The sequence below is a fragment of the Beta vulgaris genome, chromosome 9 (genome assembly GCF_026745355.1).
Source record: "Beta vulgaris subsp. vulgaris cultivar EL10 chromosome 9, EL10.2, whole genome shotgun sequence".
Taxonomy (NCBI): domain Eukaryota; kingdom Viridiplantae; phylum Streptophyta; class Magnoliopsida; order Caryophyllales; family Amaranthaceae; genus Beta; species Beta vulgaris.
In genome coordinates, this window is record NC_079210.1 from 42522812 (window position 1) to 42541014 (window position 18203).

General features: G+C 34.7%; 1 protein-coding gene across 4 annotated transcripts; it reads left to right on the plus strand.

The window, feature by feature from the left end:
* Positions 1 to 4728: 4728 nt before the first annotated feature.
* On the plus strand, positions 4729 to 10666 carry LOC104903874 (F-box/LRR-repeat protein 10). Of its 4 annotated transcripts, XM_010692000.4 has the most exons (5): positions 4729 to 4980; positions 5181 to 5390; positions 5971 to 6176; positions 6476 to 6569; positions 8974 to 10666. In XM_010692000.4, the coding sequence occupies exons 2-5, from the start codon at positions 5214 to 5216 to the stop codon at positions 10420 to 10422; spliced, it is 1926 nt and encodes a 641-aa protein (XP_010690302.1). In that variant the 5' UTR covers positions 4729 to 4980; positions 5181 to 5213; the 3' UTR covers positions 10423 to 10666. The 4 variants fall into 4 exon arrangements, with proteins under 4 accessions (XP_010690302.1, XP_010690301.1, XP_019107484.1 ...); XM_010691999.3 differs by having other exon boundaries at positions 4729 to 5390; XM_019251939.3 differs by lacking the exons at positions 4729 to 4980; positions 5181 to 5390; positions 6476 to 6569 and having other exon boundaries at positions 6034 to 6176.
* The last annotated feature ends 7537 nt before the right edge of the window (positions 10667 to 18203 follow it).

Consider the following 18203-nt stretch of genomic DNA (forward strand, 5'->3'; position numbering starts at 1 on the left):
ATCATATCCCGTTGAAATCCGTTGTTGCTCAACCTCCCTTTATTGAATTTCCTACCATGTTTTACTGGGTGAAGGAGAAGGTTATAACTACTGAATTTCTCACTTTCCTATCATAGTGTTAGGAGACATGGTACTCTCGTAATTTAGCTATCTTTGATAACACCCCGTGATCCCCTGACTATTGCTGCTACTGGACTGTCCAAACTGGTTCATGATTATTCGATATATGCAAAGCGTGTGTCTCGTGTCGAGGTGTGGCGTCACAACATAATGTTGATGGATCCCCCTGTGGGTGTGTTTAAAGTAAATGTAGATGCACATAAAGTGAATAATGGTGGGTGTGGTCTAGGTGTTGCCATAAGAAATGGGCAAGGAGAAATAGTTGGCATGGCTTAGGACAAGCACATGTTAGGAATTCGTAATGGCTGAAGTTGCTGCATTGCGTTTTAGAGTCTTAGTGGCTGGAAGGTTAGGCCTTCGTAATGTTATACTCAGAGCAAGTGGTGAGGGATGTAACGAGTAATGTGTTCACACCTATATTTCTCTTCTATGATCCGGTGAAGCGAGCCATTTTTTCTTTCAATGATTTATCTTTTGTTCATGTTAAAAGAACGGGACATGTTTTTGTTCATTGAATTATTAGATGGAACATTTGTATGGACACTGAAACTGTTTGGTCGGATTCGTTTTCGATCTCCATAGTGTGTTAGCTTTGGCGGAAATTGACATGCTATAAAATCTTTCAAAGCTTTTCCCTAAGAAAATAAAAATCGTTGTATGTCGGTATCTCTATCTTTTGCTATATATGAAAAACTTTATATGCTTTCGCATGCATCGCGTGCATATAAGACTATTTACCTATAAACTAATTTGTGAACATTCATCTGAGATTCGTGTGAATTAAACTTTGTACTCAACTTAGTCTGAATTAAGAGTCTTTGATGTAGTTTTTCTCCCAAAACCTGATTAATTAAGCATTATCTGCTTCGGTGGTGAACCAGTTCAGTTAACTTTTTTCAACAACTCCGCCCCATCCGTTCTGGTTCATTTTTGGATCAGTTCAACCCAATTTAACCGGATTAATTAACATTTTTTCCATAGTATTTTATCATACGAGTAACCCCTAATTGTTCACAAAAGTAATTGCATTTATTCAAACGAGTAACCCATTTCATTCATAAGAGTAAATTGATTACTTTCTCATTTTCTCGTTTAGTCATACAAGTAATGTAATATAATCTATGAGTAGCCTCGTTTAATTACATGAGTAATATTATTTATTCACACACACAACACACACACACCCCAAACATATTCTTTGTCTTTTATTTTTTCAAAGAAGTGTTGTTCTATTTAAATGTGGTATATTTTTTTCTTTTTTTGTTTAGATTAATAAGTTAGTTATCCCCCCCCCCCTTTTTCTTTTTGCTTTTTTCTATTTTTTCGTGTATTGCATGTGTTGCCATATATAATAGAGATATACGAGTAACTTTATTTGCTCATAGAAATAACCCAAGCCTAATTTTCACAAAAGTTACCATATTTACTGAAAAGAGTAATACCATTCATTCGTAATAGTAACATGATTAATTTCTCATTCGCAAGAGTAAACTGATCAGTGGTCCTATTTATTTAAACGAGTAACCCCATTCATTCACAAAAGTAATCCAACTTATTTATACGAGTAACCTCATTTAATCATACGTCTATACCTTATTTAGTCATACGAGTAACCCCAATTGTTCACAAAAGTAACCTCATTTTTTCATATGAGTAACTTCATTCATTCATAATAGTGAACCGATTAGTATTCCCTTTTGTCATGAAAGTAACCACATTTTTTTTTGTAAGAGTAACCCTTTTATTGTTAGGAGTAACCATATATTCATTTAAGTAACTTCAATTGTTCATAAGAGTAACTTCATTTGTTCATAAGGGCCAAATTCAAAAGACCATATCTCTCAGTACACTCAATATCTTTGAAAAGATTCAAGTTAAAGATAAAAATCTGACTCGATAGCTTTCCATCGCATTGTCAAAAGGTCGATTCTAATGAGAAATAAGGGATATATGACTTTTAGAAAATGAACTGATATACTTATACGCGTGCGCGACAACACCCATATTTAATTATTCATAGATGAGACTGATCGTACATAAGACAACATTTAATTATATAAAGTCGAGAATTATCAACTTTGTAATTTTGATACTTGTCTAAACATTTTTTTACGGAGGTGAAATTATCATCAAGAGTTTGTCTTGTAAAAGACCGTCTACTTTTAAATTAAAATTAGACAATGGTAAGTCCAATATTAAAAAGAGAATAAAAATTCTTATATGCAGCCGGCCACATGGGAAGTTACAGGTGTGGCCGCACGCGCGACTCACTATCAACCCGTCAGCTCATTTTCAATGGTCATATCTCATTTGCTTCTCATCAGAATCGAGCTTTTGACCAGGCGTTGGAAAGCCATCGAGCCAAATTTTCATAACCAACTTGAATCTTCCCAAAATATTAAGTGTCATATGCGGCATGACCTTTTGAAGTTCACCCTTATGCATAAACACTTATAAACAAATGAAGTTACTCTTATGAATAGATGGAAGTACTCTTATGACCAAATGGAGTTACTTGTATGAGTATGTGGTTACTTTTAACAATAAAGAAATGAGGTTACTCTCAAAATTAAATGCGGTTACTTTTGTGAATCTTTGGGATTACTTGTATGATTTATTGAAGTTACTTGTATAAATAAATGAGGCTACTAGTATGAATTAATTGGGTTATTACTCATAAGATTAAATGAGGCTACTCATAGATTAATGACATTACTAATATGAATTAATTGGGTTATACATATGATAAAAATGGGGTTACTCATATAATACAATGGGTTTACTTTTGTGAACATTTGTGAGGAAGATGGATTAGTAACCCCATTTTGTTATATGAGTAATCTCATTTTTATCATATGAGTCGCCCAATTAATTCATACTAGTAACGTCATTTGATCTATGAGTAATCTCATTTAATCTTATGAGTAACCCAATTAATTCATACGAATAACATCATTCATTTATACAAGTAACTTCAATAAATCTTACGAGTAACCCCAAATGTTCACAAAAGTAACCGCATTTATTCAAACGAGTAACCTCATTCATTCATAAAAGTAAACTGACTAGTAACCTCATTTATTCAAATGAGTAACCTCATTTGTCACAAAAGTAACTTCATTTTTTCATAGGAGTAATCTCATTAGTTCACAATATTAACCTTATTTAATCATCTGATGACTCTATTTGATCAAGTAACCCCAATTATTCACAAAAGTAATCCCATTTTATTAAGTGTAACCCTATATTTATCATATGAGTAATCCAATTAATTCATATCGTACGAATAATGTCATTATCAATGAGTAACCTCATTTAAACTTATGAGATAACCCAATTAATTTATACTAGTAACCTCATTTATTTATACAAGTAACTTCAATAAATCATACGAGTAACCCCAAAGGCTCACAAAAGTAACGAATTTGCTTATAAGAGTAACCACAATTTTTTATAGGAGTGAAACCCTTTTATTTTTAAAAGTAACCACATACTCATACAAGTAACTCCATTTGGTCATAAGAGTAACTCCATCTGTTCATATGAGTAACTCTATTTGTTTATAAGTGTTTGTACATAAGGGTTAATTTCTAAAGGTTATATCTCACGGTATACATAAGATTTTGGGAAGATTCAAGTTGGATATGAAGATTTGGCTCGATATCTTTCCAACGCCTAGTTAAAAGCTCGATTTCGATGAGAAACGAGTGAGATATGACCATTTGAAAATGAGTTGACGAGCTGACAACGTGTTGCACGCGGCCACATCTGTAATTTCGCGTGTGGTCGGCCACACACAAGATGCGCTGAAAAAAGAATTAACCCAATAGTGATTAGATTAATTTCTTTCATTGACTTTTTTTTTGAAGAGAAATTTCATTAATTGAAGGCCAAACGACATCTACAATAGGTATTAAAGAAAAACAAGGTTACATCAAATTCATCTTCCAAGAAACTACAATGAACCAGATTGAGCAATACAACGCAAACCCCTTGTATTTGCTGAATCACGCAGCTATTGATGAGGAAGTCTATCATCATGACATAGTTTGAGAAGAACATTTTTGATCCAGCCATGTTGACCGCATCCGAGATCCCAATACCTTCTTGTTTAGTGTTGAACTTCAAACAATGAGAACAATTTCTCCTTCCTGAAGACAAAAGAACCATACTTACAAATCCCATATGGGAGAAGGAGATCTCCACAACAGAGACTAAAAATCCCATAACAGGGTTTGAGAAAATCTCATAAAGAGAGACTACTTTATTTAACAAAACAATAAATAAATGAATTAAAAATTGAAAATAAAAGGAAAAAAGGGCTTATCATGGATGAACTCATCCATGACATCCCCTAATTGGTGGAAAAAAAAGTAAGGGAGGCTATGGGTTTGAGAGAGAAAAGAGATAGGAGGGCGGTTAGGGTAATATCTTATTACTTGATAGTTTCTCCTAAAACTTTGGGTTAAAAAAACAGGTGATATCTTTCGATGACTAGTTTAATCCATTTAGTGACTATGTCTACTTTTTAACTTTTATACTAAAATTTGACCATTTCTTTTAGTAATTTTTGTATTATCAAACCCAACACTCGACATCAAATTCAACCAACCAAACGGCCAAACCGAATCATGTTAGAGTTCAACTTGGCGTGTGGCCAACTCTAATATCCACCTCCACACTAATATCTTCCCAAATTGAAAGAATGAAAATGTTAGTTTCCTCACAAATCAGTAATCACAAATGAGAACATTAAGGCGGATCTACAAAAGATTTGTCGATGAGATAAACTTTAATCAACCGACATAACTAATGAAGTTTAGGGAAATAATGTTGCGTCAGAACTCAGAATAATCACATGTACGGTTTCTTAATCCAACAACACAAATTTTCCCTTCACTTAATTTTATCTACAAATTTTATCAAATCTTTAATAACCCAAATGTTTATTTTCAAATTGCTTCCACCACTTGCAATTTGCAAATCTGTAATCTTCTTTTCTACTTACAAATAACAATTTTTTTTTAATGCAATTGCAATCAATCTTCAACCTTTTATAGATCCCAAATAGTTAACAGAAGAGAGAGAAAGAGATGGAGAAAAGGGAAGAAGGAGAAGAAATGGGGTTGGAGCAACTTCCCTCAGCTTTGCTTGCGACGATTATTGCAAAGTTAGACATGGCGTCGATCTGCTCTGTTGCTTCAACTTGCCGCACCTTCAATTCATGTGCATCTCACATCCTTACTTTTCTACCAACTGTTCATCTCATTGTAATCTTTCTCTCTCCTCTAAATGCTTGATTTTGATTCATTTTTGTGATTAGTGGAATTGGGTTTCTTTGTTTTGAGCAATTTTTTTGGTGGGATCTGGTTATTTTTGCAAAAATTGAGGTAAATATTTTGTGCTTTCCTTGTAATGGTTTAAAAAAAGGTGGATTTGAGGGGATATGATGATATTTGGGGTAAATGATACTGCATGTTGGTTTTATTTAATGGAATATAGTCTAAATTTGATGGTGTTGAATAACTGAAATATTATAGCTGAAGTTTTGTGCTTTTTAAAGAAAAATGTTAATTTAATGGGATATGATGAGATTTAAGGCAAGATAGTACTGCATGTTGGTTTCATTCTATTGAAAACAGTTTAATATTTTGATTGTGTTGATGAATTGAAGTATAGAGTCTTGCGAGAGATTCTGATTTGATGAGGAATTATATATGAAATCTCATGAAATAAGGGGGTTGATGTTCAAGTAGGCTAATTGGTGGTGGAAACTGTTGGATTATTGATGCTGAAGTTATAGGATGGATTCAGCTTCATGGTTTCAATAACATTACAATTGGATTTCAGGATGTTGCACCATCAATGGATCTGTTGGTTCTCTTATTGCCCCCAAATCCTTATCTGACAAGCCTGAAAGTTGATTGTTGTCGGCTTGATGACTCCGCAATTAAGAAACTCATTCGGCCTTCTTTGTATGAGCTTTTTCTTCATAATTGTGGTGATTTCAGTGGTAGATTGCTCTCTGAGATTGGTGCGCAATGTCGTGATCTAAGGTATGATCTTTCTTCTCGTTGGCTCTTTATCATAATTGGAATGAAGGTTTTGACATTAGTGTTGCTGTTGTTGTTTTTTATATCATAACTGTAATTTTCTTTGGAATTAGTGAATGGTGATCACATAATGATGACTCAGGTGATGGTTTTGTTTTGTTTAGATGTAAGGGAATAATCTACGTATTGTATCGTCATTCGTCATATGTGTTTTTATTTTAAAGTCTTTTGAAATGTGGTAGTACAAGTTTAGCTTCTTTCGTGGTGTTGTCATATCTTCTCTCTTGGCTTTTCCCCTCCAGGTCTCTCTACCTAGGTTCGGTGGGTGACAAAAGAGGTCGTGCAATTCATATTACTGATCTGGAAGAGTTACTCAGAGGTTGCTGTGAATTGGAAGTAAGATCCACCAGTCAAAGTAAATTTCTAATGACCTAAAAAGATTGCTAAACGGCAGGGGGAGGGGGGAGGGGTTTCATTATAATGGCAGTGATGGTTCTTAGAACTTGAAAACATTGAAATCCACGAGGTCATGGTTTATAATTAAATTTAGGTCACTGCTTTTGGCATTATGGACATATCTTGGTTTCTTAGTGTTTTGAGAATAATCATACAGTTTGAAATTAAGGAGAAAGCTAGGAAGACTCCTACTCGATTCTGCTATTGTTTTGTGTCTTTAATGAACCTTATTTTGAAAACAATGTTTTCCTTCTACCTTATTAATCATTTGATTTATGCTAGTTGCTTTTCACTTTTTGTTGGATATACAACATACTTCTGTAGATTTTGGTTTGTGTAATTGAATGTAGACACTAATAATACAAGATTAAACTGTCCTCTGTTAACAAAGATACTACTTCTGTAGTTTTTGGGTTTATGTAATTGAATGCAGATGCTAATAATACAAGATTAAACTATCCTTTGTTAACAAGGATACTCAACTTTACATGGTGCTCTGCTCTTTGGAAGCTTTTGCTTAATTTACTAATTTCTAAAATCACAAACAAAAGAAAATTCAGGTGAAAAGTTAGATGGACAGAACAAGCTATGCAGAGAATATAACTTTTATTATAGTGGAAACATTTCTGCTAATATCTTGATGCATTTGTATATTCTTTTAAATTGATGATTGGGTTTGTAGAAGCAGTAAAACTTCCTCCAAATTATACTACTTTCAAATTGTATGTATATATAATATTATAATCACTTAAGATCACTTGAAAACGATCTCTGTGCTACTATAGACTGTTTAAGGATATTGTTGCATACGTCCTGACCACCCTAGAATTTGTTGATGGTGGGATACATGCTTATTTTGGTTGCTGTTGCTGAAGTTTTGTGAAGCTTTTTTCTTCAAATAAAGAAAAAATTATTCCTGGGTGTGTGACTCCTAGTGCTACCTGACTTAGAAGGAGAAGTTCTTCAGTTGACTTAATTCCTTGGATTTGGTGGCTTGACAGTTCCATTGGGTTTCAGGATTGGCCTTTGTTTCTCTAAAATAGTGAACTGGCACTGTTCTTTTTCACATCGATCTACCAACTGTTAATAGAGCCCAATATATGTCTGATAATGCTTCTTGTATGTGGTGTTATTCACACTTCAGGATTACTGGGAAGTGTTAGCCTTTTTTGTGCCTGGACATTTTATTTGATTGGGTACGAGGTGCTAAGTTTAGTTTGTCGTACTGGAGATTACCATTACATCTATGTGGATGATGTGGGGTCGTGATATTAGATATAGAGATGCTATGACTAAGTGTAATTGTAGTCTCATTGGAGGTGAGTGTGGTTACTTATAGTTGCATGTGTATCAGATATGCCCTATATGAACATTCAGACCGTCGCAACGTGTCATTTTTCTTATGGACCTTGATCAATTCATATCTATCTACTGCATTAGCTAAAATGGGAAAATTGAGTAGTAGGAGGTGCAGTCTGCTTGGTTTCAGTTTTAAAAACTAAACAGTTCTTGAAATATAGAACTGTTCCACATGGAGAAGAATACAGCTTTCCAGGAGCTATAATGTAGTTCAAACTCCTGAAAGTTTGTTCTTTTGTATCCAATGAGATTACGCATACATCCTTCTCTTCTACTGATGAAGCCCTATATTAATTGAAATTGGAATTTAACTTTTATACTTGTGAAGGGTAAGGAGAGAAATTTATTTTTATTATTTTATCTTTTTAAAGTAACCTTGAAGAAAGGTTTACCAACCAGATCCTGCTCTAGAGGATCTGCCAAAATATGAAAGCAAAAATTTAAGCCATTTGTTGCTTGTTTATGCAAATATAAGCAATATAATGGCTCTTATCTTTGACTAGCATTTCGCATCAACTTTTGCAATACAAAGTGATGTGTAATATGTACAACCTCCATCCCATATGTTCTTCCTAATTTAAGTGACGCTGACTCGCCGACTTAAGAAAAGACGTTGATAGAGGACGGAAACTTTGAAAGTGGATAAAGAGAAGAGCAGGAAGTGAGTGTTGTGAAGGAGAAAGAGAGCGAGTTTAATTTGAAAGAGAATGTGAAGATTATCTTGGTACACCTCAAAATTGGAAGTCGGAATTGGTAGAATGAAATTAGTTATTTGTTGCCTTTTACTCTCTCATTAGTCATTAGACTCATATTCGGTTTATAATTTTATATCATGTATCATTTGTTATATAGAGATTTAAAGGCCATGGAAGGGTGGAATGGACTGGATTTTACATGCCAACCGTCTCTGTTGAGCAGTGGTTAATATTGCAAATCAATGATCAACTACATCAATCCTTTCTAATTTGTGTTCTATTTCTTGTAGACACTCAATCTGATGTTTGATGTTTCCACATTTCTTCGGCATAATTTCGCCCGGGCTTGGACATTGGCTTCTGCAAATCTGACTTCTCTTGAAATTGGTTACATCTCCTCAGTCATGGTGACAGAATTGCTCAGTCCAACTCCTGGGCCGAGTCAGTTTATGCAACAAGACCAGCCACCTATACTACCAAATCTTCAGAAGTTGTGCCTTTCTGTAGATTATATAACTGATACTATGATCAATTCAATATCTCAGAATCTCACATCATTGACTCATTTAGATCTTCGAGATGCACCTATCATTGACCCGAGGGTGACTTTTGACCTCACCAACAATGGTCTCCAGCAGATCAACCAACATGGAAAGTTGAAACATCTTTCATTGGTCCGTAGCCAAGAGTTCCTCATAACTTATTTTCGTCGAGTCAATGATCTAGGTATTCTCTTGATGGCAGACCAGTGTGCGAGTATGGAAAGTATTTGTCTTGGTGGCTTTTGCCGTGTTACGGATACCGGATTTAGGGCCATTTTGCATTCTTGCACTAACCTTTACAAGATCAAAATTTCTCACGGGACCCAACTCACCGATCTGGTTTTTCTTGACATCTCAGCTACCCCCCTTTCATTAACTCATGTTGGTTTGAGATGGTGTAATCTGTTAACAAATCTTGCAATTACACATTTAGCCTCAAATCTGGATCTTACTGTTCTTGACCTGAGAGATTGCAGAAGCCTTGGGGATGAAGCTCTGATAGCAATAAGCAGTCTTCCTAAATTAAAGTCGCTACTTCTTGATGGATCTGATATAAGTGATGTTGGAATCTCACATCTAAAGGAAAGGGCAGCTACCTCACTAGTTTCACTCTCAGTTAGAGGCTGCAAGAGACTCACAGATAAATGCATCACAGCTTTATTCACCAGCAGTTCAAAACCTGTGTTGCAAGAATTGGACTTGTCAAATCTCCCTAATCTTAGTGACAACGGCGTTTTACTTCTGGCTAAAAGCCGAGTTCCAATTTGTGAACTCCGTATGAGACAGTGTCCTCTCATTGGTGACACGTCAGTCATGGCATTAGCTTCAATGCAGGTTGATGATGAAAGATGGCACGGGAACTGCCTACGTTTGTTGGATCTTTATAATTGTGGGCGTATATCTGCACTCTCATTCCGCTGGCTAAAGAAGCCATATTTCCCTAGGTTAAAATGGTTGGGAGTGACCGGAAGTGTGAACCGGGACATGGTGGACGCATTAGCTAGGAGTAGACCGTATCTACACGTAGCCGGTCGTGGCGAGGAGCTAGGAACCGGACAATGGGACCATCCAGATGGATTTTATATACATGACTATGAAGAAATGGATGAACTTGAAAGATTCATCTTGGAGGGAGATGATGAAATAAGTGATGAAGAGATGGGTGAAGCTGAACATAATGAAGAAATTGAAGAATGACTGCCAGGTAAATTTCCTGTAAGCATCTGTTATGATTTGTACTAGAGTTAGCAGACTTCAGCTTATAAACTGATTTGTTGTAATATTAGTTTTGCTTTTTGTGAAAATGGATAGTTCAGCTTCTTGTTTTAATTATTGGTCTTTGTTGAAATGGTTGCATTAAGTTGTTCCCAATTTGTACCATAGTTATTTTTATGTGAACTGATAAATAAAAAATGAAATTCAAATTTCATTTGCTTGTGCAGCCTCTCTCATTTGTATATCTTTTAGGACTTTTGGCTGCTGTATCTTCTCTGCTTTGCTGATCTATCTTCACTGGCATGATTGATTATGTTTTATTCGATTATCGGCTTATCGCTCCCCGTGCTTGGACCCTGAATGACATCCGGTCGTCGTGTTAAACTCCCCTCTCCAGAATTAATTGTGACATTGTCTCAGCCTGTGTTTTCAGTGTTGTGTTTATGCTACAACATGATATTCTTAAATAAACTTTATTATTCTCCTGGAAAAAAAAAGTTTACTTTACTACAATCGGAAAGTTTATGTTTTCAGACATCCTAAAGTATATTATATGTGATTCATAATTCTGGACAAAGGGAGTATTACTTGTTTGAAGTATTATATGCTCACAGAGTATTTGGTGGCGAGGAAAACAATATTTCGGAAAGTGGTTTTTTACATTTTGCTTTGTTTGTGGTGGAAAATAATTTAGTCTAGGATGGAAAACATTTTTTTCTCCTTTCTCTTCTCCTATAGTCCTATCCATCATCTCTCATCTGTTTTCATTTTTCCTTTTCTTTCTGACTTTCAGGAACCAAATAAAGTATAAGCAATTAAAAATTGTGTTTTATGAGGAAAATAATTTGTTCTTGAGAAAGTGTTCCGTCCACCAAACATAGCTCCTATTTTTCTACAACTTTTTTTTTTTTTTTTTGATCCATATGAGCCACGAAGACGGTACAAAGTACAAAGAAGGGGAGGGGGGATTTGTAACCTGTGACTTATCGTTTACAGCACCTCAATCTTAACCACTAGGCCAAGACATTCTTGGTCTATTTTTCTACAACTTAAACCTTACTGTTTTTACCACCATCACAAAACACATTTTTTCGGTTTCGTTTTAAATGCAACAAAGTAATTCAACAAAGTAATATTTTGTATCTTACAAATAATACTCCTTTATTGCATTTAAAACGAAACAGAGAAAGTATGTTATTCTGAACCCTGTTTTTTTTTCAAACTTTTTATCAGTAATGATAACCTTAAAAGAGTTCTAGAAACAAACGTCGTTTTAAGGTGAGGATTGTTACACTGTTAGTGTTTTATCTACATTTTCTTAACAATGACCTCGAATCGGACGGGGCATATTTGTTAAGAAAAGAGTACTAATTTATGTGATGATTTATTTGGATACTCAAAGATTTTATCTATCATCCCTTTATTCATAGGACCACCATACTTTTGGTGGCTTTATTTATCTCACCATCTGTTGCAATCATGGCAGAAAACCTTATCACTCGAAAAGAAAAGCCACATTTTATGAACAACATTACCAATACACAAACCACCTACATTTTTAGCATCTCCACCAATGTTCATCCCCTCTAAACCAAACAAGAAGCTCTGTTTTCTTTATATGTTGCTTCCCACATAAGAATTGCCTTTTAGTGCTTGTTATCTCAGATTCTATTCAATTATCTAGATATAGTAGTAACATATAAGTAACTTTTAAAGATTATGCACACATTTAGTAACTGTTGATTATTGTGTTTGTGTGATATCTAATGTCATTATGTGACTACATTATTAGTATTGCAAACTGATGAGAAAGTTTCATTGACCAACCTTTTGGTGGATGAGTTGGGCCATAACTACCAGATTTGTGTCTAATAGGGTGTGCAAAGCGACGCGATGAGGCCTACACAAGTATAGGGGCCCAAATTATCTGAATCATTCTAAACTTGTTATTTTTGTTTCTTCTCTCAGAAAGTTCACTCATTGTTTGTCAATAGTTCTGTTTGAATAAAGAAATTCAGCAATCATATAATGAAATGTAACTGTTTGAAATTTGTGTTAGTACATATGTTTGTGAGCCCAATTATCAACGTTACGAATTACGATAGTCATCAATTCTCTCTAGATACCCCTTGCCCAAATAGGTTTAAAGTTAACAAGAGCTAAACTCACTCTGTATATTTTTATTTATGTTAAAATCATTTGAATAATGTGAGTATATATATATATATATATATGTTTAAGTTCATATGAGAACCACCCTTATGGTGAGAACCACTCATTTTTCCTCATTTTACGAAGATTTTGATCATTTCATAACATTTTTGCTCATTTTTTGTTTCACTTATTTTATGGTTTTGCTCATTTAACAATTTTGTGCTCATTTATCAACGTTTTTGCTCATTTTACGTTTTGCTCATTTTACGTTTTGCTCATTTTACTTTTTTTCTCATTGAACTTTTTTATGCTCATTTTACGTTTTTCTTCTTTTACATTTTTCTACATTTTACGTTTTTCATAACTCAATGTTTTCTGCTCATTTTATGTTTCTGCTTATTTGTTACTTTTTTTTGCTCATTTTAGGAAGTTTTTGCTCATTTTAAGTGGTTCTCATGGTTCTCATCATAAGAGGGTTCTCACTGGAATCTAACCCTATATATATATATATATATATATATATATATATATATATATATATATATATATATTAAGGGATATGTAAGTATATATTGAGAAAGCCTATAAAGTGTGCAAATTCTTAGGTACTTTCAGAGATGTAGACTATATACTCTCAAGTTTCAATCACATATTTTTACACAATTGTTATATACTTTGCTCAATAAGCATACTTTGAATTGTGCAAACATAAAATGTACAAAAAATTCGAGGAAGAACACTTGTTTCTAAGTGCAATATAAAATGCATAAAAGAAATATAGAAATAATTCGTATGAGGGGGTCTATCGTGTAATTTTCATAGGTCCTGAATTACTTATAAGCGACTTAAAAGTAAGATTTTTAACGTTTATCATCTTTAAACACTTCCAGCAAGTTACAGACCTAAAAAGCCGCGGCGATAGATATACCTCTAAACCCTTCCCCTAGATTCCCCTCATCTGCAACTTCTCCTTCACACATCCATAGTTTTCGATGCTCCCTTCAGCTCTTTCTCTCACTTTCTTAGTTTTCTCTTTGGTTTAATTTCCAATAACCCTCTCTCAATCAGTTTTTTCTCAAATTGTTGCTCTCTAAGATTCGGGGTTGTTCTTGTCTTACCCGCCTCGTTTTGGTGATAGTTTTCCTGTGTTGCATGGTACTCGAATTCGACCTCGAGTTTGTTGCAGACGTACAATCGGATCGTGAGGTTTAGTACTGGAACTGGAATTGTGTTTATTCCTGCTCAAGATAAACCAGATTTCACAGACGTTCGACGGAGTTTGTCGACTGAAGTCTGAACATGAGAATTCAAATAAAAGGTAAAACTTTTCAATTAGAGTTGCGTCATGGTTTCTTAAAAATTGGTGAGTTTTATAACAATCGAAAACGGTGGATTAATATTCCGGTTATGTTGTTTGAATGGGTTTTCGGAGTCCTTAAAGATTGTTCTAAGTTGATTGAATTTGAGCATTCTAGGCGATTTGGTTGCCTCTGGTGGAAAATTCAATTTGGTTGTAATTGATGGGGGTGGTTTTTGAAGTTAAGTGTGCAGATTAAAGGTTTATGGTATTCAGCTTTTGTCCCTGCTTTGAGTAGTGGCAACCCTTGGAGGAGTTTTGTTCGTGCTTTTTTACATGTTGCTCAAGAGAAATCAAAGGTTGTTGCTTTTGATGATGACTGTCATGATACTTGTCTGGATTCTTTGTCTATTGTTCGGCAAGACAATTCACCTCTATATCATGATTATGAGCTCAAGTTAGAAGTTGATACTTTGCTCAACCTAGAAAATTTGCAGACGACCTCCAATCTTCCTAATGTAGAGAGCAAGGATCATCTTGTTAAGGAGCCTAGTGTGTTGAACAATGACCCTTTCAAAAACGTTGGTGTTGTCAAGGAGAGAAAATGTTGGCAAGCTCAGAGAGATTATTAGGAAGTGTTAGTTTGAGTGACAATGCAAGTGTCCTCTCATTTGATGAGATGTGTACCAAAAAGGAGTTTCAGTTTGTACTGATGGTGATGAGAATTCTACATGTGCTAAAGGAATTGGTTCAAAAACAAATTCAGTTGGGGTCGTTAGCGAGGGTTCAGTTTTCTCGCCTAATTCATCTATGAGCAATTTTGTGCCAAGTTTTCATTTTCGAAGGTCAACAAAGAAAAATCTATGTCAATTGCTTAATCACCTTGGTTTCAGTCATAATATGGAGAAGACAAATGGGATTCAAGTTTCAAAGAGAAAGTATAGTGAGGGTTATCCCAATGGTTGATATGGTGTCATTGCTTCAAAATCGTATCAAGGAGTTCATGCGTTTTATTGTTGTTTTGCTTGAAATTGTCTTAGTTTGCATTTTTTTCAGTTGGTAAAGTTTGGGTGTTTCTTGGTTTTTTTTTTTTTATGTGGTAGTTGTGTTTGTTTCTAGGTCGTTCTAGTGGTGATATTGTTGAGGGGTTCTTGTTGTGTTTTAGAGCGTTTTGATTTTGTTGCTTTTGTATTTGTCTTTCAGTTCAAGGTGTTATATTCTTGACATTTCGATGTATGCCTTCAACACTTTTAAGAGTTTTAATGAAGTGAACTAAATTATATAAAAAAAAAAACACTTCCAACAAGTTGGATCCCTGTTGTGAATTTTTCCAAAATATATTCTTTGTTCATATTTGCGCCTAATAATTTCTTCAAATTTATTCGATTGTTTCAGAAGATTCTATGTTGTCCTAATTAGTAATTGTGTAGGCTGGGATTATATTAATTCAGTACACGTCGTGAAAGTTACAAATCCAAGTTCCAACATGTAAATGTAGCACAGTGCAGTTGGCAGGAAAATCTTATGGTAGTATTATATTAAAAAAGTGTTTTTATATTGTAATTGACTGGTACAGAATGCTAAGCTCTTAGCCATCTCCCTTAGTCATGGATATTGGATAAGCAAAGACCTAAACAAACATTGTCAAAGAAAAAAGACTTATACAATGAATAAGTCATTTTCTGGGGATGTAATCAATAAGTTTGACGAATAATTAATACTTGTTATATTTTTAAGCTGTAATAAGAATATTACACGTGCTTTCTTTTGGATATATATGACTTATGAGTTACGAATGCAGTACAAAATACAAAGAAGAAGTGGGGGTTTCGATTTTCTGACCTATCATTCACATCACCTCAATCTTAATACTAGGCCAAAACATCCTTGGTAATGTTACATGTGCTTTCTGCTGCTCCTTGTTGCTAATATCTTTGCAGCTTCATTTGTTGAGATCATGATAGAGTTTCTTCAGGATAAAAAGTTCATTATCACCAATGATTCAGTCTTCTCAAAAGAAAATATCACGACGTCTTTTTAGTTATTTACGTCGTCGCGGTTCACAACAATAGTCTTTGGCTCCCAAGACTCCTTTGGTGAGTGGTTATAAGTAATAGTAATGATAATGGTAATGTGTGGTATAAAATTATAAATTATTTTCTTATAAAAATTTATTTATTATTCATAAGTCATAACCACTTGGAAATTTGGTATTGGGTGGTGATAGAACTTTATAAAGGTAATCTATTTTTTTGGGATCGAAAAATATGAGATTTTCTTTATAAAGTTCTAGGGGTATTGATATTAGAAATTGTTTTCCAATTTACACTAAATTACATCACCAATATCACAATTTATAACCATTAAGCAAATGGACCGCTAAGGAACAACTAAACAAGCAAAAAATGGTAGAGCTAACTACTCATAAATTTGGGAGTAGGTCGGTTTTGTTTGAAGTACAATATCACCCGCCAGGCCGCCAGGCCGCCACCCGGAAGCACGACATTGGCATGGCTAGGTAGGAAATAATGACTGCACTAGACGGTACTACATAGGATGTGGTACATTGTGCCGTGCCTAGATAAATTTTTTGATGGGAAAATATACTATGAACTTCACAATGCAACAATGCACAAATTCTCAAGTTTAAGCACGAAGGCACGCCATGTCCTGGCATGGCGAGCCCATGGGATATGCCTTGCCAAGACCTTGGCTTTGCGTTTGTCAACAGTACACGACAAAGTACGGCACTCCTTATGAGCTCAAGCAAGTGTGTCAGGCCTAATCAAGTTATACAACTATTACATTTCAAAGATTAATGAAGAACACATGAAGAACACGCATAGATTTCTATCCATCACTGCTTTCATCTTGAGCTCAGTATCTAGAATTAATTTCTATATTAAGTGAGAACGAGATACATCATAGTGATTCTACTTGTGTTTTTGATTGAATGAATGAAAAAGATAAGCTAGGAATCTATTTATACTTATTTACAAAAATACATAAGCAAAATAAGAAAGCTTAGGTAGGAAACTGAGGTGTCCTTCTGATAACTAACTCAAGTTGGTTGAGTTAGTTGTTGCTATTGCTTCTCATTATCACACTTGACATCATCAGCATTATATTTAACACCCCCACTCAAACTGGACAAGATATCAACCATGCCTAGTTTGGAAAGTAAATAATTGAACTGTTGAGATGGGAGAATCTTTATGAAGACATCTGCAATCTGAGATGAAGTAGGTAGATATGTGAGCTGCAATAATCCTCCTAAGATTTTATCTCTTGTAAAATGTACATCAATTTCAATATGCTTCGTTCTCTTATGATGAACATGATTCTTTGCTATATGTATAGAGCTTTGGTTGTCACAATGCAATGTCACATGTTTGAGCTTCGAAACCCCAAGTTCTTCAAGCGATCTGACTAATCAAGTTACCTCAATAGCTGGTGCAGACATGGCTCTATACTCTGCCTCTGATGAGCTTTTGAAAACTATACCTTGCTTTTTAGACTTCCAACTCACTGTGACTTTCCCAACAGTAACACATGTCCTGAAATTGACCTTCTAGAGTCCACACATGCTCTCCAATAATGTGAATCTGAATATGCTTGAAGGGTCATCAATTGATCAGTAGCATGTAAAAGAATCGTTTGTCCCATAGTAGATGCCACATATTGCAGCACATGAACAAGTGCTTGATAATGAGGCACCCTAGGTTGTTGTAAGAACTAGCTGAGATGTTGAACTGTATATGACAGGTCAGGTCTTGTTTGTGTAAGAAAGTTAAACTTTCCAACCAAACACCTATACTTACTTGGATCATAATACAATGCTCCTTCATTTACTGAAAGTTTCAAGATTAATAGGTAAGGGAGTAATTACTGTCTTTGTAGTAGTAATGTCAGCATCTAATAACATCTCCCTAATAAACTTCTTTTGTGTGAGAGAAATACCTGAACTGAGGTACCCAATTTCAATCCCAAGGAAGTAAGTCAACTTCCCTAGGTCTTTAATGCTGAAAATATCATCCAAATGCATTTTAATGTCATGTATGGTATCAATATCATTTCCTGTACTGATTCATCAACATACACAATCAATATCGTAATATGCTTCGAAGAGTGTTTAATGAAAAGGGAATAATCATTCTTGGATTGAATGAACCCTTTGAGCAGTAACTCCCCCCCCACAAGCTTGGCAAACCATTGCCTTGAAGCTTGTTTCAAGCCATAGAGAGAGTTGACAAGCTTGCAAACCTTGTTCAAAGGGTTAGGAATCCCTTTAGGGAATTGCATATAAAATTCT